Source organism: Ranitomeya imitator, chromosome 1 (assembly GCF_032444005.1).
Source record: "Ranitomeya imitator isolate aRanImi1 chromosome 1, aRanImi1.pri, whole genome shotgun sequence".
NCBI classification, from domain to species: Eukaryota; Metazoa; Chordata; class Amphibia; order Anura; family Dendrobatidae; genus Ranitomeya; species Ranitomeya imitator.
Window position 1 is genome coordinate 974,678,073 of NC_091282.1, and position 22,992 is coordinate 974,701,064.

General features: G+C 46.4%; 1 protein-coding gene across 3 annotated transcripts in view; it reads right to left on the bottom strand.

Moving 5' to 3' along the window:
• The window catches only part of SEC24B (SEC24 homolog B, COPII coat complex component), a 98,241-nt gene that overhangs the window by 44,891 nt on the left and 30,358 nt on the right, over window positions 1–22,992 (bottom strand). For 2 of the 3 annotated variants that reach the window (XM_069743862.1, XM_069743864.1), the window contains 8 exons: window positions 22,749–22,933; window positions 21,029–21,213; window positions 13,982–14,084; window positions 13,774–13,900; window positions 11,044–11,153; window positions 9,242–9,354; window positions 8,449–8,567; window positions 713–768 (listed from right to left, as the gene is read on the bottom strand). In XM_069743862.1, the coding sequence (XP_069599963.1) occupies window positions 713–768; window positions 8,449–8,567; window positions 9,242–9,354; window positions 11,044–11,153; window positions 13,774–13,900; window positions 13,982–14,084; window positions 21,029–21,213; window positions 22,749–22,933 (998 nt within the window). The remainder of the gene's footprint in view (window positions 1–712; window positions 769–8,448; window positions 8,568–9,241; window positions 9,355–11,043; window positions 11,154–13,773; window positions 13,901–13,981; window positions 14,085–21,028; window positions 21,214–22,748; window positions 22,934–22,992) is intronic. The other variant, XM_069743863.1, reaches the window with a different exon arrangement.

Genomic DNA, 22,992 nt, shown 5'->3' on the forward strand with positions numbered 1-22,992 from the left:
CTTTCTTTATGCAAATACTTTTTTCCACTGCAACTGGGGTATCTGTAAAAGTCACAGTTACATACAAAGTAAAACAGTCTATTGGAGGGACCCAAGTCAAATTTTGCATCGGGGCAGCGTGGGGCATCCCATGTCCATACACCATGGGTAACTTGCATATTATACTATTTATTTGCAGCTTCTTTTGACATGAGTACATCCATAGCCCCCGTCTCTGATGTCTTCGGGTCTTTCACTTTCTGACATTACCGTGAATTTGCAAAACTCATGTGTCTGAGTAGACGAACTACTATTCATCCATACTTGCCACTTATTACCAAGTATTTACCAGTAGTATTTGGTGATATGTTCCCGTTCTCTTTGCTCTTCCCTTCATAAAAGACCTCTTGTTTACTGTGATGTGAATTTTATCATGTTTTTCTAATAAACTCTGACTTTTACTCTATTTGGTGGTTTATGGCTACTCCATTTTTCACTTTTGTTTGCATGTCTTAGGAGTATTTTTTTTGTTTTACACTTCATCTGGGAAAACCACATTACCCTGACAGTTCCCAACCACATTGATTAATAATGTGCATTCTGAAAGTTTGGCTAATTCCCCAAAAAGAGTTCGGTAAAGAAACTTATGCTTATTTTCCAACAGAAATAGATGTAAAGGAGATTTATAACAATCAGATGCCAAGTAATCCAGACCCCAAAATATTGCTCTTACCTCCAAGCTTTCGTGAAGATTTACAAGTAAGCCATCAGGTGTAGGTAAGAATATTTCTGAAAGAAAACAAGAGACAATCATTTACAGTAAGCTAGAAAAACTCCCATTTATACTGAACAGACAAAATGCAACACAAAGTGAATGTAATTACGGGAACTAAGGCCGATACATAGGATTACTTGGCGTTTACTTGCGTGGTGCAAAGTTTTCATGTCTTTTCAATTTTATAGCGCTCCCTCCACTTTTTCCCCTAAGGCCGGGATCACACATGCGAGAAACACGTCCGTGTCTCGCATGTGAAATCCAAGCTCTGGCCCCGGCACTGTGGAGCGGAGCGTGCGGCCGCATAGCAACACATGGAGCCGCATGCTCCGCTCTGGAGTGCCAGCGCCAGAGCTTGGATTTCACATGCGAGACACGGACGTGTTTCTCGCATGTGTGATCCCTGCCTAAAAGAGACATTGGCTGAATGGGAGGTAGCAGGGCCAGCCGCAGCCTGAAAAATTACCGTAACTTGGATTTTCAACTCATGATGACTGCGGTATCAAACACCAGATATATACACAAAAAAAATAAACTACAGAGGGTGAAATAACATAGTATTTTTTTTAAACAATGCAATTTTTCCTTTTCAAAAGTGAATTTAAATTGAATGGGAAAAATAGAAGGAACAAGACAAGTAATAAATCCCTAAGTTATATAGACTTCTAGCCTTGGCCCAAAAAAAAAATAAAAAATAAAAAAATAAATAAATAAATAAATCGGCAGCAGAAACTGTAAAGGTGCCTTTGTAAAAAAAAAAAAAAAAAAAAAAAAAATAGCCAGCTTACCACCTCTTTTGTGAGGAGGTTGTGTGAAATAATCCTTAGAAGCGCACACGAGCAGCTCTGGCCATTTTACTCTTGCTTTAGCTTACTTATAGCTGCAGTAGAGTAGTAATGATAATACTGCTACTAAGAAAACTTTTCCCAATAAACTGTAAAAGGTGAGAAATAATATAAAAAGAAAAGTGGAGCTTTGTAAAGTCAGAGCTCACAGATCGAGAAAGTGATTGTGAACCAAGTTTTTCGCAAAAAGGAAACTGGTGTACGTAACAATGAAGACATGAACAGAACATCCCACGTTCCCAGCAGTCAGATAACTGGCAGACGCTACAGTGGCAACTGTACCCTAGCATATACAAATATCCCATACTCTATCCAGAAGGCTATAAAATAGGGATTTTTGTGTGTACTCACCGTAAAATCCTTTTCTCCGAGCCGCTCATTGGGGGACACAGGTCCATGGGTTATGCTGCTGTCACTAGGAGGCTGACACTAAGCTGAGACAAAAAAGGGTTAGCTCCTCCCCTGCAGTATACACCCTCATGCTGGCATCCAGAGACCCAGTTAGGTGCAAAAGCAGTAGGATAATGAGAACAATATATCAAAAAACATTGGAACATAACATGTCAAACAACAGTCAAAGACTAAAAAAAAAAGATAACTAGCCGTAAGGCTACCAGGGTGGGTGCTGTGTCCCCCAATGAGCGGCTCGGAGAAAAGGATTTTACGGTGAGTACACATAAAAATCCCTATTTCTCCTTCGCCTCATTGGGGGACACAGGACCATGGGACGTCCCAAAGCAGTCCCTGGGAGGGAAACAATACAACCAAGTAACTCCGTCTACCATCTGACTACAAATGCGCAACGGCCGCCTGCAGGATACACCTGCCAAGGGCCGCGTCCGCAGAGGATTGGATGTGAACATTGTAATGCTTTGTGAAGGTATGCAGGCTGGACCACGTTGCGGCCTTGCAAACCTGCTCCGCTGATGCCTGGTGCCGGATGGCCCAGGAAGCACCCATCGACCGAGTGGAGTGAGCTCTAATCCCCGCCGGGATAGGACTGCCCCTGACCCGATAGGATTCCTGGATAGCAGATCGGATCCATCTGGCTATCGTGGATTTAGACGCAGCCAAACCCTTTCTGTGACCCTCCGAGAGCACGAAAAGGGCGTCCGATTTTCTGAAGTGCGCCGTTCTGGAAATGTACATCTTGAGGGCCCGTACCACGTCCAGAGTATGGAGAGCCTTCTCGACCCTATGTTTGGGCTGCGGACAAAAGGAGGGAAGAATGATGTCCTCGTTAAGGTGGAAAGATGATACCACCTTTGGAAGAAACGCCGGAGAAGGACGTAGGACTACCTTGTCCTGATGAAAGGCAAGGAAAGGTGCCCGGCAGGATAGAGCGGCGAGCTCTGAAACCCTTCTGATGGACGTCACCGCTACCAGGAAGGCGACCTTCCAAGAGAGGACAGAGAGCGGAACGTCTTGAAGGGGTTCGAACGGCGGTTCCTGGAGAACCCCCAGGACCAAGTTGAGATCCCAGGTCTCCAATGGCATCCTGTAGGGAGGAACAACATGGGAGACTCCCTGAATGAAAGTCTTGACCTGAAGGTTGATGGCGATCCTACGCTGGAACAGCACGGATAAGGCTGAGATCTGACCTTTAAGAGAGTTCAGGGCCAAACCGGAATCCAGACCAGACTGAAGGAAATTCAGGATACAAGGGATAGAGAACCTGAGCGGAGGGTGCCCTCGGAGCCTGCACCATGAGAAGGTGGTCTTCCAGACGCGGTGGTAGATAGAGGCGGAAGACGCCTTGCGAGCACTTAGCATGGTGGGAATGACCTGCTGAGAGAAACCAGCACGAGTTAGAATCCAGGTTTCAACAGCCACGCCGTTAAACGTAGGGCCCCTGAGCTCTGGTGGTAGATCGGTCCTTGGCGAAGTAGGTCTGGGCGGTCTGGCAACCGCAAGGGAACGTCGGCGACGAGTTCCGCGTACCACGCGCGACGAGGCCAGTCTGGAGCAACCAGAATGACCGGAACTCCCTCCGTCTTGATCTTTCGGATGACCTTCGGCAGTAAGGGAAGGGGAGGGAACACGTATGGGAGCTGAAATTGATGCCACGGAAAAATCAGCGCGTCCACTCCTATGGCCTGGGGATCCCGAGATCGAGCAATGAAGTTGTGGACTTTGGTGTTCAATCTGGACGCCATCAGATCCACGTCCGGGGTCCCCCAGCGAAGACAGATCTGGTGAAAAACCTCTGGGTGGAGTTCCCACTCCCCCGAGGCAAGGCCCTGGCGGCTCAGGAAGTCCGCCGCCCAGTTCTCGACTCCCGGAATGTGCACCGCCGAGATGATGGAGTGGTTGGTTTCGGCCCAACGAAGGATGAGGGAGACTTCCCGCATCGCCGCCCTGCTGCGGGTACCCCCCTGGTGGTTGATGTAAGCCACCGCCGTGACGTTGTCCGATTGGACTCGTATTGGGTGACCCGCGAGCAGAGCGTGGAAGTGACTCAGAGCAAGTCTGATAGCACGAATTTCTAGAATGTTGATGGGGAGACTGGACTCCTGAACAGTCCAACGGCCCTGGGCAGAGTGGTGAAGAAACACCGCCCCCCAGCCAAGAAGACTGGCGTCGGTGGTCACCACTAACCAGCGGATCGGAAGGAAGGACTTCCCCTGGCGAAGAGATGGTCCCAGGGTCCACCAAACGAGAGACTGTCTGACCCTTGGGGACAGGGGACAAGGGTGGTCGAGAGAAAAGGGACTCCTGTCCCAGTTGTCCAGCAGAGCCTGTTGCAGGGGGCGGAGGTGGAGTTGAGCGAAGGGAACCGCTTCGATTGCCGCAACCATCTTTCCCAGGATCTTCATGGCGAACCGAATAGTTCGCGGGCGAGAATGGCAGAGCGTACGGGCCCCCTGTTGGAGCGCTTGGACCTTGGAAGCAAGACCAGCCCCCTTGAAGTGTCCAGGATCATTCCCAGAAAGGAGATCCGACGGGCAGGAACGGGAGAGGACTTGTCCAAGTTGATCAGCCAGCCCAGGCGCGAAAGAGAATCCAGGGTAATGTGGACGCTTGACTCGCAGGCTTGGAAAGACGGGCCCTTTATGAGGAGGTCGTCTAAGTACGGTAACACGACGACCCCTCGAGAGTGAAGAATGGCCATGACAGCCGCCATGACCTTGGTGAATACCCTGGGCGTCGTGGCGAGGCCGAAGGGTAGGGCCGTGAACTGGAAGTGATCCTCCAGAATGGCAAAGCGGAGGAACCTCTGATGAGGCGGGAAAATAGGGATGTGAAGATAGGCATCCTTGATGTCTATCGAGGCCAAGAATTCCCCTCTTTCCATGGAAGAGATGACCGATCTGAGCGATTCCATCCTGAAGTGCCGGACTCTTACGCACTTGTTCAGGAGCTTCATATCCAAAATGGGACGCACCTTCCCGTCCTTCTTTGGCACGACGAAGAGGTTTGAGTAGAAGCCTTTGAACCTCTCGTGTTCCGGGACCGGAACAATGACCCCGCTCTGGCGGAGGGAGTGGATGGCGCAAAGAAGGGCGCGAGACTGAGCTTCCGAACTGGGGAGACGAGAGGGGAAAAACCGGGTTGGAGGAGGAGAGGAGAACTCTATCTTGTAGCCAGACGATACCAGATCTCTGACCCATTCGTCGGAAACGACGGAGAGCCAGGCTTGCTGAAAAAGGAGTAGACGACCGCCTACTCTGCTGGTATCGACTGGCGCCGTTCCCGAGTCATTGAGACGGGAATCTGGGGGGTCTCGAACCTCTGGTCCTGGGCTGCCTCGGTTTTCCGCGCCAGGAAGGATTAGGCCTAAAGGATGGACGAGCGTCTCTGTCTGCGCGGGCGGAACGGTCCGAACTGGGAAGACCGGTGGGATTGGACCAGGCTGAGCTGGTACGAAAAGGCCGAAAACGAAAATAAGGCTTGGGCCTCTGTTGGGGGAGAAACTTGCTCTTTCCCCCTGTGGCGTCGGAAATAAGCTGGTCAAGCTTTTCGCCGAAAAGACGCCCGCTTTGAAAAGGGAGAGAAATCAGGGATTTTTTAGATGAGGAATCTGCGCGCCAATCTCTGAGCCAAAGGGCCCTTCTAATAGCGATGGCGTTGGAAGCCGCCGATGCTGCGCAGTTCGCCGCGTCGAGAGATGCGAACATCACATAATCACTGGCCATGGCTAACTGTTTAGCCAGGTCCGCCATTTCAGAGGGGAGATCCTGTTCATTAATGGATTTCGCTAGGGCATCCGCCCAGGAAACCATAGCCTTGGTCACCCAAGCCGCGGCGAAGGAGGGAGACAGGGAAGAGCCAGAGGCTTCGTACACTGACCGAGCTAGAGAGTCTATCTGGCGTTCAGTGGGACTCTTAATTGAAGCGCCCTCCGGGACTGAGAGAAGAGTTTTAGAAGCCAGGCGCGAGACCGGAGGATCTACGGTAGGGGGATCCGTCCAGTCTTTCACGAGATCAGCCGAGAAGGGATACTTGGAAACCAAGTCCTTCTTACCCGTGAAGCGCTTGTCTGGGCGCTCCCTGTGACGCCTGACTATATCCAGGAAGGCTGGATGAGAGGCAAAAGATTTGTGAGAACGCTTGGTTCTGGAAAAGGAGACCGCGTGTTCCGGAGCGGAATTAGAGTCGTCATCCACCTTAAGTGCGTGATTGACTGCTACAATAAGGGAGTCAACCGTAGCTTTGAACTCCGGAGCCTCCGGGTCCAAAGATATCTCGGACTCATGTTCAGAGTCGTGAACGCTGTGAGCCCCCAAAAGAGGGAGAGCGAGAGGTGGAGCTGCCAGAGTCTGAGTGGCGAGGAGAACGCTCAGGAGAGGTAGTACGGATCCGTTTTCTGGATGACCGTGCCTCCTTAAGAGGAGAGCGGCCCCTGCTGGCCGACGATTCCCCGGCTATGGAGGGATCTCTTAACACCTGTAACGGATTGCCTCGTTCCCCGGGAGGATTTTGAATGGATTTGATGGCGTTAGCTAAAAAATCCACGGACTGTGAAAGCGAGGCGACCCACGGGGGGGGACTAGGTACGCCGGAGTCGGTGGCGGTGGAGGGCTCCTGGGCACATGGGGCATCGCAGGCAGAACAGAGGGGAGAGCTTTGAGGCCTGGGAAGTGGGACCTGGCAGGTGGTACACGCAGAAAAAAAAGGTCGTATGCACCTTAGAAGATTTTTTAGACCTTGACTGCGACATGATTCTAATGCAGAAAAAAAACACAGGGTCTATAAAAAGAAAAACGAGCCAGAGAGTGCGGCGCTGCAGAAGGGAGCTAACGATGTCTCCTTACACCGGTCCTGTGTCCCGCAATCCAGGAGAGACGAGCTGCTAAGGATTCCCCTCAGAGAAGAAGAAGAAGAAGCCGGCTGCACGTGGCCACTGTGACACCCGGAGATGCGACAGGCAGGAGCTGCAGCGCTGTAGTGAGGAGCAAGATGGCCGCCGAGATCAGGAGAGAGATCTCGGCGGCTGCGAGAAGCGCCAGGACCGGGGGGCGGCGCCGCTGTGACGCTGACAGGAGTGGGCGGAGCCTAACGGCGGCGACCAGCGGCTAGGCCGAAGCCGGGGGCTAAATTTTTGGCCTCGGCCCGGCGCGCGGCCGCAAGAGCCGGAAAAAGACGGGGACACCGCCCAACGAACGGTATCAGCCTGCAGATGTGCCCCAAGTTTGCGGAGCCCTCCGGACCGCCGGCGATCCCCCCCAAACCCCCCACCGGACACTTACCCTGATATGGAGGTGAGAGGAAAAAAAAAAAAAAAAATCCCCATTTCTCCTTGCTGGATTCTGCCATGTAATAGGGACGGCGCAGGGGTTGGGAAGCCTCTATCCACCGGCCCCGGATGGGGGGTGGAGAGGAACCGTCCACCACCTGAGTCACTCAGAGCATTGGTGATGCAGTGTGGTCTGCACGGACGCCACGGGGATAAGGCCACTGTACAGCCGAGGGTAGAACCTGGTGGACAAGGCAGATGTCCGGCAATAAAAAAGGAGCCTGGCTGCAGAGGAGGATACTGGAGGTAAAAACACCAGTGCTCGTCTGTATAAAAAGAGGGGAGATCGGGGCCCTTTAGGGGAGAAACCGTCGCCCAAAAAAGGACAGCTCAGGCAGTGGCTCCCACGTCGCAGGAGAGGATACGGTGAGGTGAAACTCCCGTGCTCGCCTGTTGTTGGTTCGGGGGAGATCGAACCTTAGAAGAATCCGTCGCCCCCTTCGTCCGGAATAGATAAAAGAAAAAAGAAAAAAGGAAAAAAAGAAAAAATCAGTGTGCCTCCTACGGACACTAAGCTTAAACTGGGTCTCTGGATGCCAGCATGAGGGTGTATACTGCAGGGGAGGAGCTAACCCTTTTTTGTCTCAGCTTAGTGTCAGCCTCCTAGTGACAGTAGCATAACCCATGGTCCTGTGTCCCCCAATGAGGCGAAGGAGAAAGGGCCCAGAATCTGGTTTCTTCTTCTATTTTGCTTTCAGCGTTCCTGATCGTACCATGTGCTGAATGCAGAGCGCTTGTGAGGGGGGCAGTGATGGAGTTCCCTGCATAGTGGGTCACCAGAGGGAACGGATGCAGCAGCGTTACTGCTGTGCGTCATCATTGGAGGGATGGGAGTCACTGCGGTAAGATCTCATGACCAATAAGTGATAGGAAAATCCCTTTAAGATTGACGAAAATAATAAAGGTGTGGATTGGATGACTTCTTAAAAACATTAACTCGCTGCAAAAACAAAATGTAACAGTTCCGTCCTGAGTTACTCCTCAACAAAGCGGGTTTGCGGAGATGGTTACCAATGTACAAACCTCAACCAAAGTCTTGGCTCAGAGCCTTTATTTCCCCTTTAAATACATTTATTGTGCCTTCTGTTCATCCCATGCTTTGGAAAACTTACCTTCTACATCGGATACGATTAACATCTGTGGCTGAGAAAGACCTTCCTGTAGATTGTAGAAATGCACCGTGCTATCAAACGTTATGAAGCCGATCTTTGTTCTTGAATCTCCCCGTAACCTTACAACAAGTACGAACAATTAGTGATCAATCATTACTCAGCATTATACTCCTGATGACAAAGTCTCCATCAATAAACATTATTATACAGAAAGCACTGGTTCTCATACAGAAGTCTACAAATAAATTCCAGATAAAGTACCCCAACTAGGACACCATGAAAGCATTCTACACCCTATCAGACATTATGCACATGGGTAGGTAGCGGGTCCTCAGTCCTACAGCCATTTAACTCTTAAAAGGGGGGGGGGGTTTCCACTACTCAGACAATCCCATCCCAACATGTTTGCACCAGTAAAATAAACAGTTATACTCCCCTCTCGTGCCAGCACTGTTCCAGAGGTGTCCGCACTCACTCTCCCGGGGCTCACGTGACATTATGTCACACAATCCCTGTGCTCAATCAATGATGGCTTCACTCTCCCAGTCTTTGAATCGGACACCAAGTGGAAGTCAGAGCTGTGGCTCGCTGGTCACTTCCTCTTGATATCCTGTACGTCTGAAGGAGAGTGAAGCCAGTGCTTATTGGGTACAGGGCTCAAGTGACAGTCTCACGCAAGCCCTGGGACAGCGAGTGCCGACACCGCGGGAACGACACCAGGGGGTAAACATGTATATTGAGAAAGGGTTGTCAGCTACTAACAAAAGTGAAATACACCAACTGGTATACCTACTTGTCTAGATTATCCAAAAGTGACTGAGAGAAACATTGGAGATACCCAGACTCAACAGCGTTGTATGATACATCCAGAACAAACAGATAAACGGCTGGAGGTGGAGGGCGAAGCTATGGCAAAGATTAGAAAAAAGAGACATAGAATTCAAAGACATGATGTAATTACATTCCTATACACATTAAAACAGTTATCTGAAGTTTACCCCAACTGGGTCAAGGAGGGTAAAAAAAGCATAAAATAATAAAGCCATGATGACAAATTACTAACCTGATAAATTTCCCAATGATCCAGCACTGCCACTCCCCTCAAATCTGTTGCCCCTGTCTGTGACCACTGCAGCCAATCGCTGGCCAAAACAGAAACCAAGTTTTCACCATAGCCAGTGATCAGTGTGGTGGTCACACTGTCCAGATGGAACAATAGGTGGACATCTGTAAGGGGCCTGGGAGAGTTGGAAAGGGAGTGGCAGTGATCAGTAAGCCAAGTGTCACTTAATATTTTCTATATATTTATATTCAACGCTTACTAATGAGTAGGACCATTCTTAGTGGCTCTACTCTGGCGTATATAGCGTAATCCTGAGATAGACTACTAAGGCCTCTTTCACACTTCCGTCTTCTGTTGTCAGTGAAAATCCGTCGTCGCGACGGATCCATCAACAATAGTGAAAAAAGGAAACAACTGATCCGTTTTTTCATCAGTTTCTTCGACAGATCTGTTTTTTCATATCTCCATATGGGAGGCTCCCAAACGTGATTGGCTACTGGAAAGTAATGGAAACCTATATATTGAGTGTTTTAGCACCCCATCTTTGAGAGGCTGTAGAGCAAGTGGCAGAAATGGAAGGAGTTTGGGCCTGTCTGGCTAATTGCTACTAAATACAGATTTGGAGCATGCTCAGTGTAAAAAAACAGAATCCGTCGCTGGATTCCCTCATTTGACGGATCCTGCGCCCACAGGCTTCCATTCTAGCCAACGACGGATGCCGCTGGATCTAGCAGACAAAAAAAACTTTACTTTGTCCGTCCTCTCCAGACGATGGATAAACAAATTCCGAAGGATCCAGCGCACGACGGACGAAACGTGAGGATATCCGTTGTAATCCGTCGCTAATACAAGTCTATGAGAAAAAGACGGATCCAGCGGGCAAATTCGATGGATTATGACTGAAACAAAAAGACTGAAGTGTGAAAGAGGCCTAACCAAGATGTCTATATGCGTATATGCAGACTATGGGCCGGGGTTGGCAGATTAAACAACTTCTTCAATGGTCAATTTAAAGGGACACTGTCACCTGAATTTGGAGGGAACAATCTTCAGCCATGGAGGAGGGGCTTTTGGGTGTTTGATTCACCCTTTCTTTACCTGCTGGCTGCAATATTGGATTGAAGTTCATTCTCTGTCCTCCATAGTACACGCCTGCGCAAGGCAAGATTGCCTGTACTATGGAGGACAGAGAATGAACTTCAATCCAATATTGCAGCCAGCATGTAGCCATCGGGTAAGGAAAGGGTGAATCAAACACCCAAAAACCCCGCCTCCATGGCTGAAGATTGTTCCCTCCAAATTCAGGTGACAGTGTCCCTTTAAGAGTGATGGAGAGAGCGTACAAAAAGGCTTGGGCTACAATTATATAGTGAAGATAGTATAGAAGAATTGCAAGTAACGTACTATGCAGGTATGAGTATTTAGCCTTCCACAAACATTGCAACTGGATTACGGTACATTAAATACATATTATGAACCACAATTTTAAGCTGAATCATAATCCATCCCTTTAGAACGATCTAACATCCTACCATGTAATCAGATGAAGCAATGAATTCCACTGAAGAATTCAGGACCTCCGGTCGTTTATGCGGCTCTCCATAGGATCGAGTCAATGGATTGTACATAAATTCTTCTGGTACTTTAAATAAAATTATCACAAGTTATATTTCATGCAAAAAAAAAGAACAAGAAAATTGGGGGAAAAAAAAATCAGATAAAGTAAGTCAGGGTAAATAAAAAGTTAAAAAGAGTACAATAAACTGTAGTAGTAGAAAATAACAGAATCGTCTTCACATGTGGTCTATCGCCACGTTAATACGTTCAGTATTTTACATCCATATTGGTAAGTCAAACTCAGGAATGGAACAATCAGAGGAAAAGTATAATAGAAACACGTCATCACTTCTGTATTACCACCCACTCCTGGGTTTGGATTACAAATAAGAGTTGAGTGAATATGTTCGGAAACGATCACCAAATCCAAATTTGCCATACTGGTACCCTATCTGTGCCGAATTTGTGTTTGACGATCGTTTCCGAACAGATTTGCTCATTTCTACTCCCATTGACTCCAATGGCGTTTGGTGAATACTGCAAAAACCGTATTCGCTGGAGAACGTAATCCGGACCGAGCCAGCCAGATCAGTGAACATGCTACAGGAATCTACCTGTCAGCGAGAACCTGACATGTCGAAAAATGCCATTTACCTTCAGATAAAATGTTACGCTCAGGTAAACAGCTTTAAATCTAGTTTAATCAGCTCATTGGAGCTGCAGCTACACAGAGAAAATTAAGCTGTGTCTTTTGCAGCTGCTAGCCTCCAGTCCTCCGGGTGGTGCAGGGAGCGATTAGTCACGCTCAACACAGCGAGCACTTGTGATCATACACTTTGACTGATAGCGCACACATGCTGCAAAGAAAATTGTTAATCAAAGTGACAGGGACTGATAACAGCTCAGAGTATAGTGTGTGTGTGTGTGTGTGTGTGTGTGTGTGTGTGTGTGTGTGTGTGTGTGTGGTGACTAACCGCTCCCTGCACAGCCACAATGACTGGAAGCTAGTAGCTGCAGGGAGGAAATAAACTTCATTTTCTCCCTGTAGCTCTTATTCCAGAGGGCCTGTCAGACATGATTCAGATGCTATTCACCTGCAGATTACGTCTATATCCTATACATTTCTGGATATGGCATGTTCTCTTTAATGTGACGTCTTAACTTACATGAATTTTTGCCACCGTCTTGCACGCAGCGATCATCCAGTCAATGCAGGAAAACCGCTGCTGCCTTTTATATTGATGGCCTGTGGGGGTGCGACACCCAGCACACCCGCCCGCTGGTCCTGGTTGGATGTGCAGAGCAGCAAAGCACAGCTCTATCAACTGCCTAGTGGCAGCGGCCGGGTACTGCACATCCGATCCCTATTGATTTGAATAAGGGGCAGATGTGCGGTACCTGACAGCAGACACTATGTATTTCGTTGACTGAGCTGTGCAGCTCCAAAACTCAGATCAACCGACCAGCACTGGGAGCAGCTGGCAATGGTCACATCCCCATCGATCACATATTGATGACCTATCAACATACTCTAAGTCCTGAACAACCCCTTTGAAGAAAATCGGTCAGCAGGTTTCGCTATGTAATCTCAGGGCATTTGCCCCCATTGAGGAAGCCAGTCAGGCGAAACGGCGCTGTCGGGGTAGCCAAGGAGCGTCTCTAACCAGGACAGTGAGTTATGTGAGTATTTAGGAAAAAACCTTTCCATATACATTATTGACAGCTAGTATACTAGTTATCTATAGGGCAACAGTTAATTGATTGTAGTAAAGGCAGTTTAGTCATCGGGCCGCAGCTGGCTATTTATTGCAGTTCCCCCTAAATCTGTGCACTATGCTATATACTCTGGGTGGAATTACTTTAGCCGGTTGCGGTTTGGCATGATTTCAAGATTTATATATATGCACATGTTGCGGAATTTAAATTGCTGCTGGGTATTTTCTTTACCTGTTTTGGTGGTCGCTCCAGGCTATATGTAAATACGGAAATTTCCCTTGCTGAATATTAATGGTTTTTAATATTACAATTAAAGATATAGACTATTTAATTATTTCAGTGTTTATGCCTCTTTGTCCCTGTGGATTTCACATGGGATTTTGTGTAAAATGATGTCACAGAACCTCTATTGGACAGTTGTTGTAATTAATCCGCATGAGTTAGGGGCTAAAACGCTGAATTAAGTGATGTGACACTTATCAGACTTTGTGCGGTTGTTTACTTACAATGAAGGTTTTAATCAAAGGATATTATCACTGTTGGACTGGGTCTATTAGAACTGCTAGACCGACTGTGCCCCCTCAGCAGCTGATCTGGAAGAGGTCAGCAATCTTAGCTCTGCTGCATTCTACATCTAAGAACTCTGTGTCAGAACTACTGCACCCAGTAATCTAATTGATGCTGCTCTATAGATGAGGTAGCAAAAACATGCTGACAGATTCCCTTTAAATATGGCTTCAAGTTATGATAATCTAGGGAAGGCCATTGTAATATGAAAATATTGTAAATTCAGGGAACTGGGTCACAAATGTTCATGATAAGGCTGGATTCAATCCAATACGACCATCATAATTCAAAGGGTATCAAATGTAGAGAACGGGATATTTAACTGCAGGCAAGAGTCTGGCATGGGGCAGTACTTATATTATTTAGGACTCTGTAAATAGGTAGCATATTTAGTATGAAATATAATAATGGGTTATACGCACCGTCATTCACCCTGTAACACAGATTACATTTCCACCTCCTCTGGTCAATAAACGATACAAATGGATTGATGTACGTCCTACAACTTCTGCAACGCACAATGGTGCTTGGCGATAAAGTGGTGATACGCTGAATAACAAGGAACAAAATAATCAACTGGTATAATCACACAGTTACTGTAACAGTCATTCTGGAGCTGTAAATCCTTACTGGCTTGCTTTTGAAAGGATGAAGAAGTAATCCAAGAGGCAGCTTTGCTTTATTCAGGAGAGCCTGAGTCTGTGGGACGTTTGTGAGCGTGCACCTGAAAAAGCTGCAGACAGACAGCAAAACTAGAGATTTTGTTTTCAATCATAAACAGTGTGTATGGAAAAACATATCCGAACTACAAGGAAATAAACGGTGCTCTGGATTAAAGCCTATATAGGAAGTATAGTCACCAAACAGCCGGCAATAATGATCTATAGTGAGCATCAGGGGCGCTGGGTTCGGGATACGTGGGATCTTTGCCCACATGCATGGTGTGCGTGCGCAGTGGCCACACCATTGCCAAGGCGTTACTTATAACTAATGAACTTTGTGTGTGATACCTCTCCACGTTCATTGTAGGAATGAACTGCGCAGCATCATCAGAAGGTGCGGGAGCCAACAAGCTGCCGGCCCGGAGGTTGGGAGATAGACCTGCAGCCCTCTCCCATCTGTGGCCGCTGTTATTAGGGAGCTTAGCAGTCGGGACAAGGGGATACGGGAAGGGGGTGTAGCAGGGACCCTGCAAGGCTGAGGGGTCTCCTGTGTGCAGCCCACCCTCTGCCTGTTCATCTCCTACCTCAGGCCTCCACTATACACACTTCATCATGCATCCAGTGGCAGAAGTGGAAGCCTGATGTAGGAAAATCAACAGCCAGAGGATTTCCTACATTTCATGTACAAAAGTAGAATATCATCAAAAGGTTCATTTATTTCAGTTCTTCAATACAAAAAGTGAACCTCATATATTATATAGAGCCATTACAGAGTGAAGTATATCAACTGTTTATTTCTGTTAATGTTGATGATTATGGCTTACAGCCAATGAAAACCCAAAAGTCATTATCTCAGGAAATTAGAATACTTTAGAACACCAAACAGAAATAGCACAAAAAAGAGGACTTGAAAATCCTCCAAAAATACAGCAAAAGGGCAGAGATCCTTACCTGCCCAGGCCTCCGAACAAATGCACTAACAGGATGTAGTGGACCCATATAGTTAAGATGACGGTAACACAGGTGCAAGAATACTGATGAGACAACCGTTCACAGCCTACCAATTCATGGAGGGGGCGGCTGCTTGGTATATAAATGCACCATGAAGACTTGTATGTGGCGCTGTTCACACTATGATAATGCACTGCATCAAGGTTACCAGCCTAGTAGTCACACCCTTCTATTAGATCAGGCGGGCTGCCCAGCGCTATCCAAGTGCATCCCATGTGAACAGACACCAGTTTACAAGATTGGTAGGCTGTGAGCAGTTGCCTCATCGGTATTCTTGCACCTGTGTTACTGCCATCTTAACTACAGTGGGGCAAAAAAGTATTTAGTCAGTCAGCAATAGTGCAAGTTCCACCACTTAAAAAGATGAGAGGCGTCTGTAATTTACATCATAGGTAGACCTCAACTATGGGAGACAAACTGAGAAAAAAAAATCCAGAAAATCACATTGTCTGTTTTTTTTATCATTTTTTTTGCATATTATGGTGGAAAATAAGTATTTGGTCAGAAACAAACAATCAAGATTTCTGGCTCTCACAGACCTGTAACTTCTTCTTTAAGAGTCTCCTCTTTCCTCCACTCATTACCTGTAGTAATGGCACCTGTTTAAACTTGTTGTCAGTATAAAAAGACACCTGTGCACACCCTCAAACAGTCTGACTCCAAACTCCACTATGGTGAAGACCAAAGAGCTGCCAAAGGACACCAGAAACAAAATTGTAGCCCTGCGCCAGGCTGGGAAGACTGAATCTGCAATAGCCAACCAGCTTGGAGTGAAGAAATCAACAGTGGGAGCAATAATTAGAAAATGGAAGACATACAAGACCACTGATAATCTCCCTCGATCTGGGGCTCCACGCAAAATCCCACCCCGTGGGGTCAGAATGATCACAAGAACGGTGAGCAAAAATCCCAGAACCACGCGGGGGGACCTAGTGAATGAACTGCAGAGAGCTGGGACCAATGTAACAAGGCCTACCATAAGTAACACACTACGCCACCATGGACTCAGATCCTGCAGTGCCAGACGTGTCCCACTGCTTAAGCCAGTACATGTCCGGGCCCGTCTGAAGTTTGCTAGAGAGCATTTGGATGATCCAGAGGAGTTTTGGGAGAATGTCCTATGGTCTGATGAAACCAAACTGGAACTGTTTGGTAGAAACACAACTTGTCGTGTTTGGAGGAAAAAGAATACTGAGTTGCATCCATCAAACACCATACCTACTGTAAAGCATGGTGGTGGAAACATCATGCTTTGGGGCTGTTTCTCTGCAAAGGGGCCAGGACGACTGATCCGGGTACATGAAAGAATGAATGGGGCCATGTATCGTGAGATTTTGAGTGCAAACCTCCTTCCATCAGCAAGGGCATTGAAGATGAAACGTGGCTGGGTCTTTCAACATGACAATGATCCAAAGCACACCGCCAGGGCAACGAAGGAAGAAGAAGCATTTCAAGGTCCTGGAGTGGCCTAGCCAGTCTCCAGATCTCAACCCTATAGAAAACCTTTGGAGGGAGTTGAAAGTCCGTGTTGCCAAGCGAAAAGCCAAAAACATCACTACTCTAGAGGAGATCTGCATGGAGGAATGGGCCAACATACCAACAACAGTGTGTGGCAACCTTGTGAAGACTTACAGAAAACGTTTGACCTCTGTCATTGCCAACAAAGGATATATTACAAAGTATTGAGATGAAATTTTGTTTCTGACCAAATACTTATTTTCCACCATAATATGCAAATAAAATGTTAAAAAAAACAGACAATGTGATTTTCTTTTCTCAGTTTGTCTCCCATAGTTGAGGTCTACCTATGATGTAAATTACAGACGCCTCTCATCTTTTTAAGTGGTGGAACTTGCACTATTGCTGACTGACTAAATACTTTTTTGCCCCACTGTATATGGGTCCACTGCATCCAGTTAGTGCATTTGTTTGGAGGCCTGGGCAGGTAGGCATCTCTGCCTTTTTGCTGTATTTTTGTACTTTATAACACAAGCTTGAAAAATGATTTTAAAAGCCAAAATGTTGGCCTACTGAAATGTATGTTCAGTAAACGCACTCAATACTTGGTCAGGGGTCCTTCTGCATCAATTCCTGCATCTATGCGGCATGACATGGAGGCGATCAGCCTGTGGCACCGCTGGGTGTTGGGTTTTCTTTGGCTGTAAGCCATAATCATCAACATTAACAGAAATAAACACTTGAAATAGATCACCGTTTGTAATGACTCTGTAATACTGTATTTGTATTGAAGAACTGAAATAAATTAACTTTTGGGTGATATTCTAATTTTATGAGAAGCACCTATATGTCATGTGTATAAATAATGTGTTTGTTCACACAGCTATGATGTCTATGTGACGGCAGATCCAGTGTGTGTATGATGTCCATATGATGGTGTGCCCGGAGTGTGTAAGATGTCCGTGTGATGGTGTACCCAGTGTGTATGATGTCCATGTGATGGTGTGCCCAGTTTGTATGATCGTGTACTCCGTGTGTATGTCTGTGTGATGGTGTACCCGGTGTGTATGATGTCCGTATGATGCTGTACTCGGTGTGCATAATGTCTGTGTGATGGTATACCAGGTGTGTATGATGTCTGTGTGATGGTGTACTCGGTGTGTATGATGTACTCGGTGTGTATGATGTCCTCCTGTGTGTGTCTGGTGAAGCTCATCATTTCTATTTGCAGGTAACAGAGAACATTTGTTCAAAAATTGCATTGAGAGGTTTGGAGTGTAGTTACTACATCTGTAGCGTCCTCTACAGTCTCACAGCATTTACAAGTCTGTTGATACATTGACACCCCATTTTTTGTAGTGTACAATACAGACCAAAGGTTTGGACACGCCTTCTCATTTAAAGATTTTTCTGCATTTTCATGACTAAGAAAATTGTATATTCACACTGAATGCATCAAAACTATGAATTAACACATGTGGAATTATGTACTTCACAAAAAAGTGTGAAACAACTGAAATTATGTCTTACTAGATGGCAGCCCGATTCTAAAGAATCGGGAGTCTAGAATCCATATATACTTGAAATTCGGCAGGAGCTTGAAGAGCAACGTCACTGGGCCCGCCTCCACGCAGTAGAAATTTGCTGTGAGGTAAAAATTCAAAAATCACACCAAAATGGCGGGCGGAGTGTGTCACAGTACGGCACGTTTCTGATTGGTCGCTCGCAGCAGGCGGCAACCAATCAGACACTGGACACTGTTGACGTCACTTATCTCCGGACATTAGCTCCGGACATTAGCTCCGGACAAAGCCACGGAAGTTGGCACAAATTGCAGGAAGTAGTATTCTAGGCAATTATATATAAGATATTCTAGGTTCTTCAAAGTAGCCACCTTTTGCTTTGATGACGGCTTTGCACACTCTTGGCATTCTCTTGAGGTAGTCACCAGGAATGGTCTTCCAACAATCTTGAAGGAGTTCCTAAAGATGCTCAGCACTTGTTGGCCCTTTTTCCTTCACTCTGCGGTCCAGCTCACCCCATACCATCTCGATTGGGTTCAGGTCTGGTGACTGTGGAGGCCAGGTCATCTGGTGTAGCAGCCCATCACTCTCCTTCTTGGTCAAATAGCCCTTACACAGCCTGGAGGTGTGTTTGGGGTCATTGTTCTGTTGATAAATAAATGATGGTCCAACTAAACGCAAACCGGATGGAATAGCATGCCGCTGCAAGATGCTGTGGTAGCCATGCTGGTTCAGTATGCCTTCAACTTTGAATAAATCCCCAACAGTGTCACCAGCAAAGCACCCCCACACCATCACACCTCCTCCTCCTCCTTCACGTTGGGAACCAGGCATGTAGAGTCCATCCGTTCACCTTTTCTGCGTCTCACAAAGACACGGTGGTTGGAACCAAAGTTCTCAAATTTGGACTCATCAGACCAAAGCACAGATTTCTCTGGTCTAATGTCCATTCCTTGTGTTCTTTAGCCCAAACAAGTCTCTTCTGCTTGTTGCCTGTCTTTAGCAGTGGTTTGCTAGCAGCTATTTTACCATGAAGGCCTGCTGCACAAAGTCTCCTCTTAACAGTTGTTGTAGAGGTGTGTCTGCTGCTAGAACTCTGTGTGGCATTGACCTGGTCTCTAATCTGAGCTGCTGTTAACCTGCGATTTATAAGGCTCGTGACTTGGATAAACTTATCCTCAGAAGCAGAGGTGACTCTTGGTCTTCCTTTCCAGGGGCGGTCCTCATGTGAGCCAGTTTCTTTGTAGCGCTTGATGGTTTTTGCCACTGCACTTGGGGACACTTTCAAAGTTTGCCCAATTTTTCGGACTGACTGACCTTTATTTCTTAAAGTAATGATGGCAACTTGTTTTTCTTTACTTAGCTGCTTTTTTCTTGCCATAATACAAATTCTAACAGTCTTCAGTAGGACTATCAGCTGTGTATGCACCAGACTTCTGCACAACACAACTGATGGTCCCAACCCCATTTATGAGGCAAGAAATCCAACTTATTAAACCTGACAGGGCACACCTGGGAAGTGAAGACCATTCCCGGTGACTACCTCTTGAAGATCATCAACAGAATGCCAAGAGTGTGCAAAGCAGTCATCAAAGCAAAAGGTGGCTACTTTGAAGAACCTAGAATATAAGACATGTTTTCAGTTGTTTCACACTTTTCAGTTAAGTATATAATTCCACATGTGTTAATTCATAGTTTTGATGCCTTCAGTGTGAATGTACAATTTTCATAGTCATGAAAATACAGAAAAATCTTTAAATGAGGTGGTGTGTCCAAACTTTTGGTCTGTACTGTATGTCAGTTACATGTGGTTCCTTGTGCATCTTTTCTTTGTTCTGATAACCTCTTTGTTGTGTCTGCCATTAAAGAGGTTGCACTTTTTTGCAACAATGTTGAATATAGCTTTGCACTTTGCTTTGGTTCCGTTGAGGAGTATAATCATATACAACAACAAATTGTATTGTGGCACCGTGTTAGCCAGAAAAATCGATGTGAATACTTTTCTGCCCAATGATGACAAAAGTATTCTCAGAGTGATACCTTTATTGGCTAACCAGAAAATTATTTCTGGTTAGCCAATAAAGGCATCACTCTGAGTATACTTTTGTCATCATTGGGCAGAAAAGTATTCACATCGTTGATGAATATAATCACTTTTAACAGTGGTGTTACATAGGACTGCAGATGACATCTACTACATTATGATCGGAATTATCACTGTGCCATCTCTGGTGTTACATTTTTTTGTTTGGCTGGAGGTAGTGGTCTGCAAACCATATACCCCGGGGGCCTGGGCCCCAGACCTTTTCTGACCCTAGGAACACCCCTAGTGGGCATCTCCAAGTAGCTGTGGAGGAAATGATAAAGGGTCATAGTCTGAATTAATTATTTTAAACACAGCGGTCAGGATATTTTTTAAAATATATTACTTCCTTATGTCACACCAAGACAGACATCCCCGTATAATAATGTTTTACAAAGAAAAATGGAAAAAAAATGTAATTAAGAATTTAATAATTTAAAATCTAAACTAATTTAACACATTTTATGACTCCTTACCACCATGTCCCATGTGTTTTAAAAGTGTTCACACACAAACATTTGGCGCAGGTCATTGTATTGTGCAAATGACAATCTCCTAAATCAGCTGTCACCCCCTGTTATGTTACACAATTTATCCAGTGGATATGCCAAAAATGTACAGAATGGGAATCACTCTTTAAGGAAAGCGAAAAGCCAACCCATATGTTTGCTACGACAGATCGACTGGAGATATTACGGAGCTTTCTGCATCCACTGACCGATAAAGCCGTCTAGTTATGCAAGACCAAGAGGATTGGAGTCAGCTGAACAGGTAGTATAAGTGAGGTGCACGCACATTACGAGTACATACACCTACTAGTAAAACATGCAGGCAATTAGAGGGAAGCTATTTCCAAGAGTCCCTGGGGCCAGAGCTTGGGGAGTCCCGGGTAACGACAGGACAGATGGAACCATAGCACTATAGAAAAGAGCAGGCTTACTCTGGGTTGCAGTTTAGTTTCTTCAGGTCTGCATTGAGATTTGGGGCTGGAGGTGGCAGAGATGATGCAGGAAGGACATTCCGATCCTGAATTAGGTTCACAGGTCGAAGGCTCTCGGGCTGCTGGGGTTGTTGCAGGCTTAATCCCGCTAGTGAGGCAGGTAATTGATTCATGCCACCGTACTGCTAATTCACATGGGAAAAGGGAAAATAAAAGCACATTCAGTAGTATCTCCCAGCAGATTACAATTATACACAAATGGTGGCCTGTTTAGACTGGCTGACAGTGCTTCTGATGGGCACAGAACGCAGGAATCGGTCAGATTCATGCAGCAGGTAGAATCGGAGCTCGGCGGTGCCACTGGAGACAGGTATGTCTGACCCTGGGGCATTTCAGAGAAACCATAGCTTGTAAAGGCAGACGGGGACTATAGGGAGACAGTCTGACAGGTCTCTTCCTGTGTACAGCCATTGTAGAGACCTGTCAATCAACGGAAGAGCGGCGGGGAGAAGCCAGCCGGGGACAGCACTGGACTAGTCAGGTCTCCCTATAGTCTGCGGCCTACATTATAAACTACATTTTCCCTGAAACGCCCCAGAGTTTCAAAGACGTGCCAGGCAGTAACCTTGCAGGCAAGCCGAGATCCATGCAGCTCAGGTTCGTTGATCAAATTATAGAACGGTCCATGTGCACAGGCTGCCATTGTTCTCGGCGGCACATTCTGTTTATGCAGTATAACATGCTGCCGAGAAGAAATGATTTTAAAAAGGGACTGACAGCCCAGAATGATGACTGTTCAAACCAAGTAAAGGCACTCTGTGCATCATGGCGGAGCCAATTATTGAATTGCCAGTTCCCACCCGCTTGTTGTCCCTTCATCTCCACCTTCTCCTCCTCTTTGATTGGCAGCTGTGGCTTCAGAGAGCCAGAGAATGACGGAGACAGATGGAAAACAAGAAGGAGGGAAGCTGCCGTTAAAGGGAACCTGTCACCAGTTTTTGAGTATCTAAACAAATACCAGCACCTTTATCTATTCCTTTACTGCAGTCCACAAACATCTAACGACTCCCCCTGTACACCTCCAAAAATACCATTTGAATTTCTCCTGTGCTGTATATAAATGAGCAGGGTCCGATGGGCGTCATCGCTGCAGTGTCTGCGCCTCCTTTCTTTTCCTAACCTCCATCTCTGACGGATGTGGATGACACCCACACAGCGCAACGTAATCTCACGCCTGTGCAGTAGCATCGCAGGCCCACGTTGCTCTACCCTATGCACCAATGTGCCGTAAGCCGTAATTCCATTAGGCCTAAGATTTATTTATTAATGTATGCAGTTTATCGTGTCAAATTTGGTAACAGATCCAAAACAAATGAGAAACATGGCTTGTTATGAACGACGTAAAGAAGCGAATGATCTGATCAATGATTTGGCTGACTGTATGATGCAATAACTTACCTAAATACAATTCTACACGTTGTGATGTTAATAGATACTAAGCCATTCCTGCCCCCTACCTAACAAGATTGATCGTTTAGCTTGGATTATCTGCATAAGCTATAGTGAAGAAACAAAACCATATGCCCCGGACGATGAAATAACAGGGACACTTGGGTAAAAGCCACTTTAAAGGGCAATACTCGATAAAAGGCAGAGGGACAATGGACACTGACACTTGATCAGGATATAGACAGGCCGTTTATACAGAACATGTTCTTACAGGAGCATACTGTGAGTAATTTGGCTGATGCACAGGAGTGCTTGGCTGAGAGCTGTGGGGACTTGCTGCATTTTGATATCCAGGCTGGAGAGTTGGGTACCCATGACCAAATGGTTTGGATAGCCTAGTAGATACATGAGAAGCTGCATTAACGGGAGCCTGGATGTTTGCGGCAGCAGGCGTCTCTAGAAATGTGCAAAAATAGAGAAGTGGTTAATATCAGAAACAGATGGAGAGGTCCCCG